Source organism: Rousettus aegyptiacus, unplaced genomic scaffold (assembly GCF_014176215.1).
Source record: "Rousettus aegyptiacus isolate mRouAeg1 unplaced genomic scaffold, mRouAeg1.p scaffold_m13_p_2, whole genome shotgun sequence".
In the NCBI taxonomy this organism is placed as follows: domain Eukaryota; kingdom Metazoa; phylum Chordata; class Mammalia; order Chiroptera; family Pteropodidae; genus Rousettus; species Rousettus aegyptiacus.
The window spans coordinates 130,592,297-130,609,424 of NW_023416295.1; the positions used below are offsets into that span (position 1 = coordinate 130,592,297).

The 17,128-nt window shown below is 39.2% G+C and overlaps 1 protein-coding gene and 1 pseudogene across 3 annotated transcripts in view; one reads left to right on the forward strand and one right to left on the reverse strand.

The window, feature by feature from the left end:
* The window catches only part of DIP2B (disco interacting protein 2 homolog B), a 179,977-nt gene extending 162,849 nt beyond the window's left edge, over positions 1-17,128 (reverse strand). Inside the window, exon 1 of one of the 3 annotated variants that reach the window (XM_016151835.2) lies at positions 16,875-17,128. In XM_016151835.2, the coding sequence (XP_016007321.1) occupies positions 16,875-16,974 (100 nt within the window). In that variant the 5' untranslated portion in view covers positions 16,975-17,128. Of the gene's footprint in view, positions 1-8,383; positions 12,052-16,874 lie in introns of those variants that run through there. The other 2 variants (XM_036236235.1, XM_036236234.1) reach the window with 2 other exon arrangements.
* On the forward strand, positions 12,003-12,121 carry LOC118613880 (annotated as a pseudogene).

Below are 17,128 nucleotides of genomic sequence, written 5' to 3' on the forward strand. Positions count from 1 at the left end.
GCCTCCAACACCACTAAAACAGCTCAGGCAAAGGTCACCACCAAAGACCTCCTCCACTTGTAAAATCTCAGTGGCATCCTCAGTCCACTCTTAAAACTCTACAGCAACAGGCACGTCTTGAAAATCCCTATTGCATTGCTCTTCTCCCTCTTTGGCCACACATAGCTCTCTGAGCACTTTTCTTGGGTTCCTTTTCTTCAGCTTCCCCCTTAAATGGTGGCGCTTCTGGAGCTCTGTGTTTAGCCTCTTCTTACTCGATGTGCTCCCCTCTTCAGTCACATCCATGGCTTCCACTGTTGGTGATGCCCATCCAGGAGTACTGAACGCGTAGCTTCAGGACAGGCCTTTCCAAAGAGCTCCACACACATGCACAGCAACTACCTGCTACAGATCCCCACTTGCATGGCTCAAAGACTTCTCAAATTCAATAACACTGAATTTATCTCCTCCCACAGCCAAAACTGTTCTTCCTCTATTCCCCATATCAAGAAACGGTGCCATCTTCCTCTCAAAAAGCTAAGCCAGAAATCTGGGAATCAATCTAAATTCTTCGATCACATCATATGCCTTCCTCCTTCTCCACACCACTCTCATCGATTCTGCCTCCTTAAATACCTCTTTTCATTCCGTCTCCCCTAAACCTACTGCAGAGACCACTAGCTCACTTCAAGAGCCTTCTTGTAAGTCTCCCTTTCCTGTCTTGCCCTCTTGCCCAGTTCTTATCAACATAGCGCTACTTTGATTGCAGTCTATGGGTATGGTGCCACATAGTTAGTTATGTGACACCAAAGCCTGAAATCATCCTCCTCTAGGGCAAGCTCTACCAAATACAGATGTCATCCACTGCGGCTTACAATTCCTCAATAATTCCCCATGACCTATGTGGATGTTCTTTAAACTTTCACCTGAAGAAAGTGATGGGGGATGAAGGATCTAGAAGAGGCACAGCCTAAAGGAACAAGCCACAAGGGCAAAATATTTTTTAATTTTTAAAATTTAAGGTTACATTTTATCCTAGATTTTAATTCTGCATTATAATATATTCACATTTTAATACAGCAATAGTTTCCAAAAAAATTCACTGAAATGCATACTCCAAGATATACCATGTTTACCAAAGTTCTGAGTACCTCCCAGCAAAACTGCACAAACCCCCAGTGGGAAGCAAGACCCTGCAAGATAAAATTTAAGATTCTAAGATCCATCCCTGCCAGCACTCAGCTCTGCCCACCTGTGCAGGCTTATTGGACCTACTAAGCTTACACTTTAGGTTCCAGCAGTAACTAAATCATCGTAATTCCTCAAACACATTACAATGATTCACAAATCCATGCCTTTCTCCAAACCTAAAGTATCCTTCTCTCTTGTCTGTCTGCCCACCAAAATCCTATTAAACTGTTAACTCCAAGCCCAAGTGATTCTACTTCAGGGACTCCTTCCCAGAATACTACACAGGATGTAGTACTATAGGTGTACATTAATGCCCTTTACCTGAGCACCCTCGGTATTTGTACATGCATTCTTTATGACATTATGCAATCAAGTACTGTTTATAATATCTTATATCTGCAAATAACTACAAAAAACTACCATTATGTCCAGTCCCTCCTAACCACAGTCAAACTTACTGAACGTCCTTTTGTTTTGTTTTTGAAATTCTTACATTTCCTCTCATTCACTCCTTAACCCATTATAATCTGGCTTCTGATCCCCACATTATTGCATTAAAATCACTCTCACTAAATTCATAAAACCAACTTTTGGCTAAATTCAATAAAGCCATCTTAATGCTTACCATTCTTGTGTTTGCAGCAACATCTGTTTTTTCCCTCTTTTGCCTTTCTGACCCTGGAACTCTCCTGATTTTCCTTCTTTAGCTTTCTTGCTAAACCTCCAGCCACTTCTTCCTAGTCCTCTTTGCAGACGTTCATTTCCACTGCCCATATGAGCATTTCTTTGGGGTCTTTCAGAAATACTCTAAGTAAGCCCTCTTTCCTGGGTGAACTCATCTATTCTTGTGACTTTAAGTATCATCCTGTTTCAGAAAGCTGGAAACCAAATTTGGGTTTACATACCCAGTTCACTAATTACCACTGCATGGATAGAAGTTTGGGTAATATAAAATAACACAGCAGCACAACTGCATAATAAAGACTTGACTTAACAGTGCTTACCATGCACCAGACAGTTTCTAATCACTATATTTTTATGTATTAACTGATTTAGTTCTCACATATATAGGCAGATATATTATCCACATGACGACCAAAAAAAAAAAAAAAAAAAAAAAAAACGGGGCAGGAAAGAATCCTCACTGCTAAGGAAAACCTTTTTCTACAATTGTAAGGATAAAGTTAGAAGATAATCAAATTAAATTCAGGATTCTAAGCAATTTACTTCTCTGACAATGGAGAGCTCTGTTAATTAACATATAGTCATTTTAGTCATATTTTCAACATGATCATTTTAATGTTTCTTTTAATCTTCATTGAAATAGAATCGTAATTAAGCTGTTTTGTAAGTTCTATTTCTCAGACAGAAAGATAAACTTCAAGTTTATGACAGGATAATAAACAAAATATGTGAAATTTTACTATATTTATCCAATGTGCAAAATTACAATAAGTTTAGTGCTTGAATAATATCTGGACACAGGTACTCAAATAGACACCTGAGAGAAAACCAGGGGGCTGTTTGTGTAAAGTTGGCAATATTATGGGTGAACTATGAATGTCCTCGGAAGTCTAGTTGGCCACACTGTTTGCAAATGCTAGGATAAATTGACCAAAGGTCTGACTTAGTTCAACAAACCCAGTATTTACCATATGGCTAAATATTTCACTTCCCTGGTTTTCCAACATTTTGCAAAAGATGTAATTTGGTCCAGAAAAGATGTTTGAAAATGAGGCATGGGAAATATTTAGTTTTTCCCAATGAGAACCAACCAGTTAAACCAAAATGAAAGCTGCTAACATCTGGTCTATAGAATAATCCACCCAATTAGCCTATGCCTCAGATCTTGTGGATAACACATTTAAGGTAGAAGAAAATCAACACATAGGCAAAATACAATAAAATACAAGAGGCATACTTCCCCCCATGCAGGTAGTGGAGGCAATTGGTAGCATGACTACAGCTCTCATATAAGCACCGTAAACCAGGCTTGACACTGTGTCTTCTGTAAGTATCTGCATAATATATATCAGCTGAATTGAACACACAAAGCAGACAAGTAGGCTGATGAACTGGCAAGTTGCCAAACATCACCCTACTGTAAAAGTTACATGGAAAATTGGAGAGCACAGATAAATGGGTGAGGGAAACAAAGGAAAAAAACTAAAAAACTTTAGCAACTAACCAATGCCAGGAAACATCATGAGTCCCTGAGTTCCAGCCCTGGCCAGCTTCCAGAAGGGTCCTTTTTCCTTCCTAGCAGAGGTCCGGGGACAGACAGAGCCTAAACCTTTTTACTCTGTAAAACTGCCACCATCTGAGGAATCCCGCTGGAATCTTCTCCCTGCAAAGTCTATCTGTTCCCTGAACAAGTGTCTACTGAGTCTTCTATGCTAGGCCCTGGGCGTACAGCAGGGAACAAGACAGCAAGGTCTCTGCTCTCATGGAACTAACATTTTATTGGGATATAATCAGATAATAAATAAATATATATTTGAGCAACACCTTTTAGAATGATAGTATTACGAAGAAAATTTTAAACACACAAAAAAAAGAAAGTAAAAAGAGATGAGATGAAGAAAAATGAGAGGATTTGCTCATTTAAACAAAAACTCCAGGAAAGGAGATAAAGCTGTTGGCCAGCACAGATCTTGCAGCAGAACATTCCAGGCAGAAGAAAAGCAAGGAGGAACAAGACACAGAAGCAGGAACAAGCACAGTGAGCCCACGGGAGAGAGGAAAAGCCTCGCACCCTTAGATTTTTGTTCAAATGTCATCTTATGATAAGGTTGTCCCTGACTAACCTATTTTAAATTATATCCACTGACCCAGTCCCAGTATCCTCTATCCCTCTTTGCAACTTTTCTCCATTGAAATTTTACCATCTGACAGGCAATATATATTATTTATTAATTTCTGTCTATTCCTACAGAATGTAAGCCCTTTAAGGGCAGGGATATTACTTTAACCACTGGTTGTATTTCCTGTACCTATCTGCACATAGTAGGCATCCAATAAGTAGCAACTAAATAAATAAAGGAGAAAGAAAAAGGAAAGGGAAGGATGGACGCTAAGAGAAAAAGAAAGAAGGAAGGACAGAGAGAGGAGAAGAGGAAAGAGAAAGAAAAGTTAGGCAGTGTGACTAAAGCACAGCGGAGGAGGGGGGCAGATGAGGAGACAGGACTGTGCAGACCAAGGAATACAGTTTGAATTTTATTTCAAAGACAATCTACTGAAGAGTTGTAAGGCAGGGAAGCAACATGATCTAATTTGTAGTGTAAAAACCTCACTGCAGCTGCTATGAGTAAAATAAGTCAGAAAGAAGAAAACAGGGACACTAGGTAAGGAGCTAGAGGTGAGGTGGCAAGGCAAAGTAATGATGAGCAGTGGTTACTAATGCAGAGGAGCAGATTTAGGGTATTTCTCAAGACAACATCAAAAAACTTAGAGATGGACTAAATATGGCAAGATGGACTGAAGGAAAGAGAGGAATCAAGGATGTATTAGTTATCGATTTATTGCTTCTCAGATCCAAACCTACCCTTCATTGCTTGCTCTGTGAAAATTAAGTTGGACCCCAAAGAACACATACAAACGGCCAACAGGTACATGAAATGATGCTAAACATCACTAATAATCAGGGAAATGTCAATCAACACCACAATAATATATCACCTCATACCTGTCAGAATGGCTATTACCAAAAAGACAACAAAGAACAAGAGTTGGCAAGGATGTGGAGAAAAGGGAACCCTCACGCACTGTTGGTGGAAATGTAAATTGGTACAGCCACTATGGAAAATAGTATGAAGATTCCTCAAAAACTTATAAACAAAACTGTTATACAATACAGCAGTTCCAGTTATGGGGATTCATTCAAAGAAAACAAAACACTAATTCGAAGATTTTACACACACACACACACACATACACTGCAGCGCTATTTACAATAGCCAAGATATGGAAACAATCTAAGCATCCATCGACAGATGAATGGATTAAAAAAACATGGTGTATATATAATGGAATATTACTCAGACATAAAAAAAAAAAATGAAATCTTGCCATCTGTGACAACATGGATGGACCCAGAGGGTATTAAGCTCACTGAAGTCAGACAAAGACAAATACCTTATGATTTCACATATATGCAGACTCAAAACCAAAACAAACAAAACAAAACAAACAGACTCACAGATACAGGAAACAAACTGGTGGTTACCATTGTCCATAACTGTTTCCTCTCCTCCTCCTATCTTGGGGTCTCTGTTTGTATTATGTTTGATTAAACTATATTGCTTAGATTGTGGTCTATGGGTGATATAATCTCTGAACACTTGCAAACTCACATAGAACCTTCTTTTCTCTACAAGATTAATAACATCTAGAATCTAGGATTCTTGGAATGTAGACCTTTTCTCTAAATAGTCTGTGGCTGTTTGTTACACCATCATCAAAGTCATAGTAGTGCAAACAGTCTGTTTTGTAGTTGTTGTTCTTCTAGTTTTCATTTTATGTTTCTATCCTGGAGCTTGCAGGGTTCTTTTTATCACTGAATTAAGTAATTTTATCAGAATATGCCTAGGTTTGTACCTTTTCTTATCAATCTTGCCTCCCACACAGTAAACTCATTCAATCTGCAGTCTTTTTCAATTTGCAATCTTTTTTCAACTGAGGAAAAATTTCTTTTTATTACTTATTTCTCCTTCTAAAATTCTTATTACTTCCATTTTAGGTTTCCTGGATCTATCTTCCAAGCCCTTTGACGTTACCTTCATGAGCTCTCAATCTAACTCTTGGTATTTTCTTAGCTTCGAAGTCATGATTTTACTTGAAATGAGTTCAAAAAAGAACCGCAGAGATGTGTTCAAGCTGCCACCTTCCCAGAATCATTTCAAATGGGATGAAATGCTATTTTATCACTCAAGTAGAAAATCAAAAGGCTTCCAAGTGCTCAAAAGACAATTACTTAAATTAATATCTTAAAAACCCAAACAACTATTTGTTGAGTAACTACACTGAAAGCTCCTTGAAAACAAGGAATCTGCCTTCTATACATCTCTTACTCTCTCAATAGACCTTGTAAATAAATGTGCTCAGTACATCTTTAGTAATATATTGACATATTCAGCACCTTAGAAGTTCTAAAAGCCAGAAGACCTTGTCATTATGCTCAAGAAACCTAAAGTCAACTGAAGGAGGCAAAAGAAAAAAAAAAAACATAAATGAAACAAATAAATAGTGGTCGGTTAAGTGTTAAACTATGTTACTGAATACAACAATAATCTAAAAATAGAAGAGATTAATATGGACTAACTCAGTCAGCCGGTTTTATGATGAAGGGGACATCAGCTAGGCCATGAAATATGGGTAAATTATAACAGGAGAAAAGGTACTCCTAACAAAGAAAACAGTCACTGCAAGGCACAGTGATGAGAATGAGTCTGTCAGAAAAAAAGAGTGAAGAAACCAGTCTGACTGTTCCAGAAGAGTCTGTCAGATACTGGTAAGGAAATAAGAATAGATAGGAAGCTTGATGACAGTCTAGATTCATTCACTGGTTGAATAAATACTGAAGAGTACTTATGCTGACGGATGTTACATGCTGTCCTCAAGCAGCTTACAAAGGGAGATAAGAATATTTAAGCAAATGAAAATTTCATAACTTTAAGATATTTTGAAAAATAGCTATAATATAGGAGTAACATTGGAGGGCAGAGCTCAGAGAACCAACTAATGAGAAAGTTGTTTTTCTGTTTGTTTGTTTATTTGTTTTTAAACGAGAAATTCATTCACTATTTCCCTTGGTCTCCTTGAAGAAAAACAATTAACAAAAAGTATGGGAGGAACTCATACCTATGATTCTTCTACATGTTCAATTTAAAAATGAAAGTTTCTCCAAACCAGAAAGGAAGTCCAGTAAGATAAAAATGACAACTCCTTAAAATATTAAGACAGGAAAAAAAAAATTGTAACTGTATAGTGACCAATCAACGTTAACTGGACTTACTATGGTGATCATTTTGCAATATATGCAAATACTGAATTATTATGTTACACATCTAAAATTAATATAATGTTGGATGTCAATCACTCTTCAAAAAAAAATTTTTTAAGACAGACTATTTCCCTCGGCCTCAGATTTACTAAACAAGAAACTATCAAAAGCTTCTACCTTACGATTCTTGCTGGGTTCATTTTTATAAAGGAGATTCAGTGACAAAACTGGTCAGCGGCATAATGAATTTGTGCCTGATCTGAGTTAAAATCCACAAGTTCCTTAAAAAGAAAAACCCTACAAATGCTTTAATGTGTCCCTAAAAAGCAACAGTCCTCTTAAATATAGATATCAGAAAACTATTCTTTCACAAAATAAGAAATAACTTCAATAAAAATCAATTAAGTACATGTCATTGATAGAAATATTTATATTAATTTATAAATTAACTTTAAAATTAAACATTAAAGATCTAAGGAAAACAACAACACTAAAAACTCCTCTGAACCAGAATGTTAACCACAATCCTGTATCTGTAATTCAGAAGCTCAAGTCCAGTGCACACCAATGACCTTCCAAAGATACTAGACCTGTAGATTTTCATTTAGGGCTCTCCTGTGTAGCATCCAAAATATTTTCTTCCTGGGCTTCCCCTTTTCAGCTTCTCACTATCCTCATCTCAATTCAAGGAAGAAAATTTAATTTCATGTCAAAATATAAGTACATAAAATTATCTTTCACCTTATAAATAGTCTTATAAGATTGTACTCAGCATTTTTTGCCCTTTTAAGAAATAAAGATGTCACATTTTGCAGGAAGTTGGCTGGCATTAAAGAAATTCTCCGAAAACGTTTTAGAGTGCCAACCCTGCTGGTTCTGGCAAAGCAAGGTCAGAAATAACCAACTTCACTCCTATTCCTATCTAGTTCACTAGAATAGGATAGAACATTCCAATTCTTTTCCCTCCAGCTAGCCCTACCTCCCAAACTCCAAAGACAGAAGCTATATCCTAAGAAAAGTGAGGCCTAACAAGAAGGAAAAGAATTTTGCCAGAACTACTTGAAACATAATTCAGAGGGATGGAAGCAAATGGCAATGTAGAAACACCATAGGGTTTAGAGCCAAGATGACTTGGGTTTAACCCCAGCACATTGTATTTTCCAACTTCATATTCTTTAACAAGTCTCTACAAAATGGAAATCACACACTTACCTTTAGGAGTTGTTAGAATTAGAAGCATATTGCAAAGACTTGCCCAAAGTCATACAGTAAATAGCAGAAGCAGGACCTGACCCCTGTATCAAATGACTCAAATCCAGTGAGTGTTCTTTCCACTTTGCCATTCATTTCAGAATGTTACTGTTACTGGTAGGGAGAAAGGGAAAGGTCAGGTATAGCAACAGGGCAGGATGTGGCACGCCCTGCATTTCACTTAATGTTCAGGTGCTTTTCACTAGCTCAGTCCCCTCATCATCATGATAACAGGAGTCATTTATTCAGCACCAATTTACTGCCAAGGCAGGGTATATAAAGTGCTAAGCACACGGCCTATTGCATAATAAGTACTCAATAATTGATACAGAGAGATCTTAACTTCTTAAGTGAGCTTAGGAAAAGCTGGCTTCTTACAGGAAATTGTGTGGAACACAAGTTAACCAGGCAGAAAAAGGCAAAAAAACAGCTAGAGTGGGCATTTTTCTGAGAAAGGCAATGTGTACAAAGGCATGGAAGTGAAAAAAGCACAATGCATTCAGGGAAGTACAAGTCATTCAACATGGCTAGAAGGGGAGAAAAAAAACATGGAAGGAGCAGGAAATGAGGCTAAAAAGGCAGGCAGGACTTGGTATACAAAAGGTTTCATACTGTGGACAGGGAAAGCCAATGAAAACTATTAAACAGGGAAAAGGACACAGTTGGATCTGTGTTTCAGAATGATCATTCCATCACAGAATAGAGAAGAATGGGATGTAAGGAGAAGAGACTAAAAGGCAGACCCGTAAGTTAGGAGACTACTACAATGCTCTCAACAAGGGATAGGAGCTTGAACAAAGATGGTGTGAATGGAGGAGAGGATGTAGAATCAATAGGAGTCAGTGATCCATTAGAAGTTAAAGATGACCCCCAGTTTTTGACCTGGGTAAATGGAATTCTGAAGTAGGGAGCAATTGTCGAATGGGCTGAAACAAGGAATGCAGTTTTGGATATACCAAGTTACAACTGTCTGGGGGGAACCAAAGGGATGTTTGGGGCAAAGGAGAGTCAGGGCTAGAGAGATACAGACTAGGGAGCAGTCATGACAGCTGGAGTCCTGGGCATGGATGAGATGACTCAGCAAGTGTATGTGAAGTGAGAGGAAAGCTAATGACAGTTATCAGGAACACTCAAGGGGAAGAAGCAGAAAAAGAAGCCCAAGAGAGAACATAAGAAGGAACAGTTAGAGAGACAGAAAGAAGTGATGCCATAAATGCTAAGGAAGAAGAGAGTTTTATAAAGGTAAAGGCCCATGGTATCCAATGCTGCAGAGAAAGATGCTAAATCCAGTGGGTACTTTTCAGTCTGAAAGTAGACGTCATTAGCGGCCTTGCATACAATTGTTTCAGAGGCTTGGTGAAGCAGAAACAATCAAGGAGTGGAGAAAGGTAAGTAGTAAGATAAAGTAACTTAGGCCTCATCTTCCAGGATCCATGAGAGGGAGAGAATGCAAGCACATGAAAGCAAGCATATTCCAATACAAGATTGTGGGAAGCGGCTGCTTTTAAGACGAGAGAAACTTCGGCATATTTATTACAAGTTGGAGGGAAGGAGCCAAGAGCCAAGAATAAGTGAGAAGCTAATGATGCAAAAAAAAAAAGAAGACAAAGACAAAAGACTACAAATGAATAGACCAATCAATGAAGTAAGCTCCCAAGATCCCAAAAGCGAAGATGGGACTGAGAACACAGTCAGAGGGATACACTATAGAAGAGGAAGGGGTATTTCTTCCTCTAAGGAAAGAAAGGGGATATGGGTGGGAACTGATATAGATAAGTTTGTGAGTATTGAGGAGGGAAGCTGAGGGAGTTTGGCTTTCCTTAGAAGCTAGTGAGAATGAAAGGTGATAGACTTGGTTCTTAACTCTGCTTCATATGTTTCTTTAAGAAACTTATAAAAGCTGTAGACTCTGTTCCCCAGAAAAGACACATAAGCACTCACACTCAAAATTCTGCACACCATTTCAGAGAGTCTCTGGGTCCATGAAGCCAACCCTTGTAACCAAAGATTCTGTCAGCTGTAAGGCGATGGAATTCAAAAAAAAAAAAAATAGCCTTTCAGAAGCAATCTTGTTCACAAAAGAGCATCCACGTGGGAAAGCAACTTATTCATTAAATGCACAAAGGTATAAAAACACTCTCCCTTAAAAATCTGTGACATATGCAATCACCAAAAAGAGATGGACTATTTGTGTCCAAAACTAACTTAGACTCTCTAGGGATAAAAGATACAGACTATCCCTGCCTTTAAAAAAATGTAGAATTGAAAGACAGTGAGTCACAGAGCCTTGGATTTAGCAATGGCTTTAGGTAAAAGCTGAAAGATCAATCTAGAGGTGAAGGGAAACAAAAATCAGACCCTTAAGTCTAAAGATAGAAGACTGAAAAAGGCTGGTGGTAAATGCTACTCATAGGAAAAGAGGATGCAAGAGAACTTTTGAAGGAAGAACCAAAGAGATTTATTCACCAAAGACAAAAGAAGGAGTAAGGAAAAAAAGAGTTGAAAACTAACTGAAGGTTCTGAGCACCCACATCTGTCTTTTCAAGACTTGTAGATGCTTGAGTCTCAGAAACCATGCTTAAATTTCAGAATCACTTGCCAAAACCTACAGGCTCGGAAATGTACACATGCCAGATGTCTACATGAAATAAACCAGGTACTCTTCTTTGCTCTAGTCAACTGTTTGCAGTGACCCAACACATGCTGAACTAAGGGTAGAGGGTGTGAACAGGAACAGCTAATGATGGAGTGAAGTCTTACTTTTAAAAAATATATACGTAAATTGAGTCCATTCATCACTTCATACATAACCATATTCTACTAAGTCACACAAGATATTAAAAACAGCCAAATCAAGAATGCATCCGTTTACTATCAGAAACGATAAAGATTACATGTATGCCACACACCACACTCAGCTTTTCTCCTATTATCTCATTTTAAACCTCCTTAGAACTCGAATGAGGTTCTCATTCTATTTTTTAGGTATTGAAGACACTAAAACCAGGGAGGTTAGGGAATCTGTCCAAGGTCACAGAGATAATAAATGATAGGCTGGGGCTGGGACTTGGACTCAGGCCCACCAAATGCCAAAATCTGTGCCTTTCAAATGATTACACCACCCTGCCTGGTGCCAAAATCAAATCCCCAAGACAGAGACTTTATGTTTCAATTCAAATTAAATTGAAGCAAGCAAAAATGCATTGTACTCCTAAAACAATACAAGAAAGAAACTGTTGGGGAGTTATTTAAAGAAGTTTAATATATAAATGACCTCTGTAGGAGCTTACATTAAAGGGAAATGAAAAACAACTTAAATTATTAGAAATTATTATAAGATTAGCAAAAATGATATAAACTGCAAATGCTATAAGGTTTGAAGCTAGAGAGCTCACAGTGGCCAGGTCAGGTTTACAAAAAAAAAAAAAAAAAAAAGGTAATACTTTAGCTGAATTCCTAAAGAACCGTGAGAAATATCTCAGACAAGCAGAAGGAGTGTTTCAAAGAGCATTCCTGAATTAATCATGAGAGAAGACCATGGAGAACTGTAGTAATTATAATACAAATATAGTGTAGAAGGGTCTACTGCCACACCACCCTGAACAAGCCCAAACCTGTCTGATCTCGGAAGCTAAGCAGGGTTGTGCCTGGTTAGTACTGGGATAGGAGACCACCTAGGAAGGCCAGGTGCTGTAGGCATAAAAAATAAGAGATTGTAAGATGACAAGGTCCTTGCAATCTGTGAGGTCAACCAAGGGTTGCCTCGTCTAAAAAAAAAAAAAAAAAAAAAATTCTGTAAAAAAAAAAAAAAAAAAGTATATAGCGTAGAGGGACTTTTTAGCCAACCTCTGAACTATTAACCCTAGGTGCTAATCTTTATCCAGGCCAAGTAAGAAAGTAACCACCAAGGGCTGCCCTAAGAGTGAAGCATTAATGACTTCTCTTATTCGAAAATCCAGCTCAATGCTATGGGACTGTCAAACAACATGATTAATCTTTCAAAACACACATGAGAACTAGGGTGTCCAAATAAGCACTCCTTTATCATAAGGTGAATCATTCTTCCAACAGACAGAATTTGTCTGTCTCTTCTGGAATGGCCCTCAAAACTAGTTTACAATCATTCTAATTTTTTTGACGGTCATGACTAAAATAAGTTTATAATCACTCTAATTTTTTTCGATCTCAACTAGTTTGGACTCCAGAAGAACATCAACCAGATTTTCTCTACTTGTCTGCAAGTAACCACAAAATGAAACTCTACCCTCAGAGAATTAAAATTTGCCAACATGAGAATTTTCAAAGGAATGTGCCATAGGCTCTGACAGCCTAAAGATGATTTCAAACATAAGATGAGTACAGCCCACCAAAAATGCACGCGTGTAAGTTTTAGGGGGTAGATTACTTAGGTATGTCAGATTTGGGTTATTTAAAAATCCACACACCTGCATTCTTTAATGCTCCTGGCATCAGGTATGACAACTTCTTAGATGTAATTTTCTGATAAAGATATATCCTATGAATTCATTGATCTGTTAAATATTTGAGGGAAGTAGCCTAAGTAGATAAAGCAAGAGGGATTTGCCAGTTTTCTGGCAGCTTAATTCTAGTTGTTGGCTTGAGATTGTGAAATACAATCTCTATCCAGCATTTTACCCTTTTCCTCTTCAACTCTCCCACCTCTTCCCCACTCTTAAAGAGGATTCACTTCAACTACTAGGACTCAATCCTCTCTTATCCCTTCACCTTGAAGGTGTGCCCTGTACCAGGCTTTAAGGACCACCAAGATGTGATGACACAGACAGCAGAAAGGGAGGATGTGACTGTGTTGTGTTTGTGCTCAGAGAAGTGTTCAAACAAGAAAAGGGAGGATCCCTTCCTGTATGTGTTATTTCATCTTAAATACCTTTCCAGTTGTCATCTTTGGGCTGTTCTCAGACATTGAAAAGCTTGTAGTCCTTCCGACATGCCACATGAAATGTAAGATTTATGTCCTTCTTTCCTGCACACTTAAGACTGAACTGCACGAGCTAAATAAATCACAGCCCTCTATCCTAGCCACCCAATCTAATCTCATATTTATAGTACTCTGTTGCTTCCTTTTCACGACGACAGAACAGATAGCTTCCTCTTTTCTTAGAAGACAGGCCCTGTCCAGAACTCCATCATGGTCTCATGTACATACTGTTCTGTTGGTATTTTTAAGTGATTTCCCTATCAGACTCAGAGCTCCTTGAAAGCTAATGCAGTACCCTGCTCACCTCTGTATCCTTAGCATGTAGTAGGAGGCACAAAATAAATGTCTGGATCACATACGTGAATGATAGATTTGAAACAGATTCAGAAAGACAATCAACCAGACTCTTTGGAATTGTGGCATACAGCTGTCTTGTAGTTTTTCCTTAAGAATAAATATTAGAGTTAACAGCTTATGTAATAACAGTAAAGATGTTTAAATTGTTCAATGGTAACAGATACCATAATTACATGGCAGCTCAGGATAATGTCACTTATTACATGAGCAACTTTAAACAAAACACTTAACCCTTGTGAATCTAAGTTTCCCCCTCTAGCAAACCAAAATAAAAAGGTGGGAGGTGGTAATATCTATTCTACCCAATCACAAAGTTCTAATAAAGCTCAAATGACATAATGTATAAGATCATTACACAAATCTAATGTGTTATCAGATTTAAACAAATAATTCTCATCATTAGTGCTATTTTGTGCATATACTTGACTAAAACATGAATGAAGTTCAGACAAAAGAGCTTGTTGTCAAACGTATAATAAATATAATAATATATGTGGATCATGAAAATTTTTTCAATCATGGGAATACTTATAAAAACCATCTACCTATTCAATTCTTCCACAAATAAGCTCATAATTATGTAAGTTCAATTTTAAATAATCCGCCAGAGAGTTTCAGGCTCTTCTTTTTGGTGCAGAAGCAGGAGGCTTTAACTCCCAGGTCTACGGTGACCTTCCTGAAGCACCAGCCACAGCACTGGGCTCTGCACTGTGCTCTGCGGCAAACAACCCAAGGAGGCACAAACCTGCATTTTAGCACAGAGTTCGGCTGATCTATGACCAAAGCCTTCAGCTGAAAATACAGGAAAACAGAAAGAAAATTCTTTAACAGTATACAGCTCAGACTATAGGTATAATTACAAACTACAGCCTGAACCTTAAAGAAATTAATAAAATCAAGGAATGAGTGGACCAAAGCCAGCAATACACGATAAACACATAGTTAAAAGCGCCTTCTTTTTTCAGAACAAAGTACTTTTGTCAGAGCTGTTAACTGTAGAGAAAATGTAAAACAAACAAACAAAGGTTGGTTCCAAATACGTTACAAATATCACAAATAAGACCATGCTATAGATTTGGAGGCTGTTTGGGTGTTTCGACTTCACTTAAATTCCTAAAAATATCTATCTACTTCTCCAGCAACCATCCTCTGTACGTTAAGCAAGAGAGAAAAACAGATGGCCAACAAGATGCTGACACTGCAGGCCCGAGGTTTTTCAACTGTATTTTCTCCAGTTAGACATTGCTAAAAGAGATGAAATACAGGATAGTGTAGTATAAATTCATAAGAAACCAATCAAGCTATGTCATAAGCCAAGCCAAACAATCCTGTATTGGAAAGCAAACCATACACTCGTCCTTAAAAATGTTTAAGCTCTGGCGTTCACAGTTTCTAGGAGTTTCACACCTTCATGAAGGACAGAGAGGTGAGCTAATCAGTGTGAGTCCTAGAAATAGTTTCTCAGCATCATCTCTAGAAACACATAGAGAAGTAAACAATAATCAGCTGGAAGCAGAAATACCAAGAATAAGGAGCTTCCAGGATTTCCCTCTCTGTGTAAAAGCAATCAACTCCTATTTTTAATCTTTCTGACGCAAACATCCAGCCAAATCTCTTTTTCTGTCTAATCAAAGATAGCAGATTTACTACTATGAAATAACTGTTTCAAAAGTCAATTTGAATATGTCATCACAGATTTAAAAACAATGCTTTCATCTAGGAAAATGATGTATGTTGACAGGTAGAATGGATGGTAATACTCTAAATACTTCACAGAATCAAACTCATCCAATGATATTGAGGGCTGGCCAAAAGAATAACTTCCCAACTGAGAAATAATATGTTGGTAATTAAATGCAAATGAAAACAGCACCTCCCTATACACTGGGAAAACCTAACAGAGTTATTAATAAAAATTTCCTTCCATGCCCAACTGGATTTATAACACAAATCTACTTCTGTTTTTTAATTGTAAAGGATGGGAGGGTGGGGGAGATAATGTCTCTATGAGTAAACAAAAAGTCAGAACTTTCCAGGGAACTTATCACATTCTTCTTTTCTAACCAACAATTTTTAATCCACTTGAAAAATGCTGGTCAAGAGGGCCTTTGGCAAAGAACTCAGTAAGAATGTGCAACTCTAGGGACACCACCACAGTACTGACATCAAGCTTAGACAAAATGCTGCTTTTGTCTCGGAGACAGCCTGTGATAAAAACAGGAACTTTACAGAGAACTGATCACAACTGCACAAGAAGCTTGATCACATGCCCACAACACAGCAATGTTTCTCTCATTGTTATCCAAGGGACTTCTCGAAGAACAGTGGTTTGATTTATTCCATTATTTTAATTCTCAAAATAAATCCAGCCCTCCTTGTACCAAATCTACTGTCCAAAAAAAGAGGGTGACAGCCAGCCTTTGCATGTAACCTCTCCTTCCTCCTTCAAAGACTCTAAAAGGGGATCAGATGCAGAAAATTCAGCCAGAATACAGGCACCAGGGAAAAAAACTATGACAAAGGTGGTCTCAAGACAACTCCATGTCTCTCTCTAGGTTAATGCCACTGCTCCAACCTCTCTAGGATCCTCAATGGCCCACCCTGCCTCTATCTCACTCCTGTCACTAGAGAGGCATCTCGCATTGTTAAAGGAGGAAGAAGCAATGCTGCGGATTTCCCATGTGTCTTTCTCTTTTTGAGAAGGAGGGGAGGGGGACTGAAACAGGCGTGGGGCCCTCCCCTCGAAAAGGGTAGAGAACAGGAGAAAGCTGTCAGCCATCCAGCCCGCAGCCTCACCCCCTCCCCCACCGTGCCCAGACGCCTGGACAGAAACGGAGGGCGCAGCTTTGTCTCGGGTTTTGGGGACCAAGAAGAGCAGAAGCAGCCTGGGCCTGGGGAGGATGTCTCCCCCAAGCCGCTGCTTTACCCCCTCCCCGAGAACACAATGAACCACATGGGAAACCCACTTCACCGAGTGAGAGAGGAGAGAAGACGACCCTTCATAACCCCGGCCAGATTTCCGGCACCCTCCTCCCCTCTAGCCCGCACGGCCACCAGGGCGCGCGGCAGAGACCTGGTCTCCGTGTCGCCGCGAACCGCAGCGGCGCCGGGGCGCTCGCTCCCCCGCCCGGCTCCTACCCTCCGAGAGCTCCAGCTCCAGCTCCGCCAGCTGCGCCCGCACTTCGGGCGGCAGCGCCGCCACCGCGGCCGGCGCGGGCTCCAGGCCTCGCTCCGCCATCCCGGCTCCGCCAGCCACACTCCGGAAGACAAGAGAGGGGGCCGCAGGAGGGACGGACTGACGCGGGTCCACACCCCGGCTACAGGATCCGGCTCCGGCCTCCGAGAGCCGCCAGCGCCGCTGCTACCGCCGCCGCCATGAGCAAGGGTCACGT